This window comes from Cyprinodon variegatus, unplaced genomic scaffold, assembly GCF_000732505.1.
Source record: "Cyprinodon variegatus isolate N-32 unplaced genomic scaffold, C_variegatus-1.0 Scaffold298, whole genome shotgun sequence".
NCBI classification, from domain to species: domain Eukaryota; kingdom Metazoa; phylum Chordata; class Actinopteri; order Cyprinodontiformes; family Cyprinodontidae; genus Cyprinodon; species Cyprinodon variegatus.
In genome coordinates this window covers 752,751-754,247 of record NW_015150751.1, presented here as the reverse complement: position 1 = coordinate 754,247, position 1,497 = coordinate 752,751, and the positions used below count along the sequence as shown (strand labels likewise).

The following is a 1,497-nucleotide window of genomic DNA, read 5'->3' as shown; positions in this document are numbered from 1 at the left end:
GAGTATTTTTTAACACAAGTATCTGTACTTTTACTCAAGTACGGAAAGTGAGTACTTTTGCCATCTCTGTTAATTGACCTTTAAAGTATCTTTGGGGTTTCAGAAATCCAGATTAGGTAATCCAGATTATTTGGAATAAATGCAAATTGAACAGCAAATAGATAATTAATTATGATTTAACTCAAAATTAATATTTCAAATTAAAAATATGAATAAAGAGATTAAAAAATTGCATCAATCCTATCAGAAATTGTGTTTTTTTTTCTTCTTGTTGTCCTTAAATCCAAATTCTCCAAGTAAATAAAGAGTCATGGTCCTAAAATGAGCATAAAATCAAAATGATCCTTTCAGGTGGTCATATTTTTTCTAAATGATAAATTAAACTGCTGTTTAAGCCTCAAACATAATTATAGTACGATGAATACTTTTCTGTGCCATGGGGTAAACGCTCCCCGTTTAGACTGCACCAAACCCAGCATCCCGGGCGGTTCTTCCCCTAACAGGCCGGTTTATTGAGGGTCATGATGCGGGCGTGGCTTGTGGGCAGTTTTTGATGGTGTAGTTGAGTTCCCTGAAAGGCTCTGACAGACGCGGACCCTGCAGGCGGGACAGCAGGGTGGTCCGACGGATGCTGCTGTCCGAGTCCTGCTGCCGCAACCTGTCCCGCAGCCGGTAGCAACACGGCAGAAGGCCAAAAAAGTCGGAGAGCAGGTGGCCGCTGAAGATCATGTAGATCCAGGGGTTGCAGCAGCTGTTGAGGCTGGCTAGCAGGGCTGACAGCGTCACGGCTGGGTTCTCAGAGTCTGCAGGAGGGGAAGAATCATAAATCAGGCTTTCTATTGTTTCCACAATGAAGACCTAGTGTGCTAGCCAGAGATGAAATAAGCTGTCATGAGTTAGGCCACACCCATAAAGACAACCATCTTGGATGATTGGAGTGGACAGGGTTAGGGTTAGCTAGTTCAAGCTTATTTGGTAAATTAGGCTACAATCCTACACAATAGAAACTTATATTTCACCCTTTAAAACAATATATATGGATAGATGCAGTTATGGTGCACTGGATGTACAGTGAAGCCAAATTAAACAAAACTTCAAAAACATTCAGGAACATTCAGGTTCTGCTGAAAAGATCTAAATGCAAAATAATTCCTTAAGTTCCTCATTCAGTAGCAGATATTTCCAAAGATATAGTGGTACGTTCACACCAGACGCGCTTTGGGCAGCAGAAGCAGCACATCTTGATGCTTCTCAGCATCTGAGGCGCGTGAAACGCTTCAGTTGGAAAAAATAGATTTTAGCTGCTGGACGCGCCACATCGACCAATGAGAGAAGCTGATCTGGGAGCTGGCAGGGAGTCAGACGCAGCACTGCTGATGCAGAGCGCTATGATCACTTCTCTTAGACTGTTTATTAACGCCTAAATTAACTTCAAATGTAGAAACCTGCCGGCAGAATATGTTGGCTTTTATTATCCTGCTGCCTGCAGTTTGTAGC

General features: G+C 42.3%; 1 protein-coding gene across 1 annotated transcript in view; it reads right to left on the bottom strand.

Moving 5' to 3' along the window:
• Window positions 1–356: 356 nt before the first annotated feature.
• The window catches only part of LOC107090515 (arg8-vasotocin receptor-like), a 4,544-nt gene continuing 3,403 nt past the window's right edge, over window positions 357–1,497 (bottom strand). The window contains exon 2 of the mRNA XM_015383932.1: window positions 357–803. Coding sequence (XP_015239418.1) covers window positions 520–803 — 284 coding nt within the window. The 3' untranslated portion in view covers window positions 357–519. The remainder of the gene's footprint in view (window positions 804–1,497) is intronic.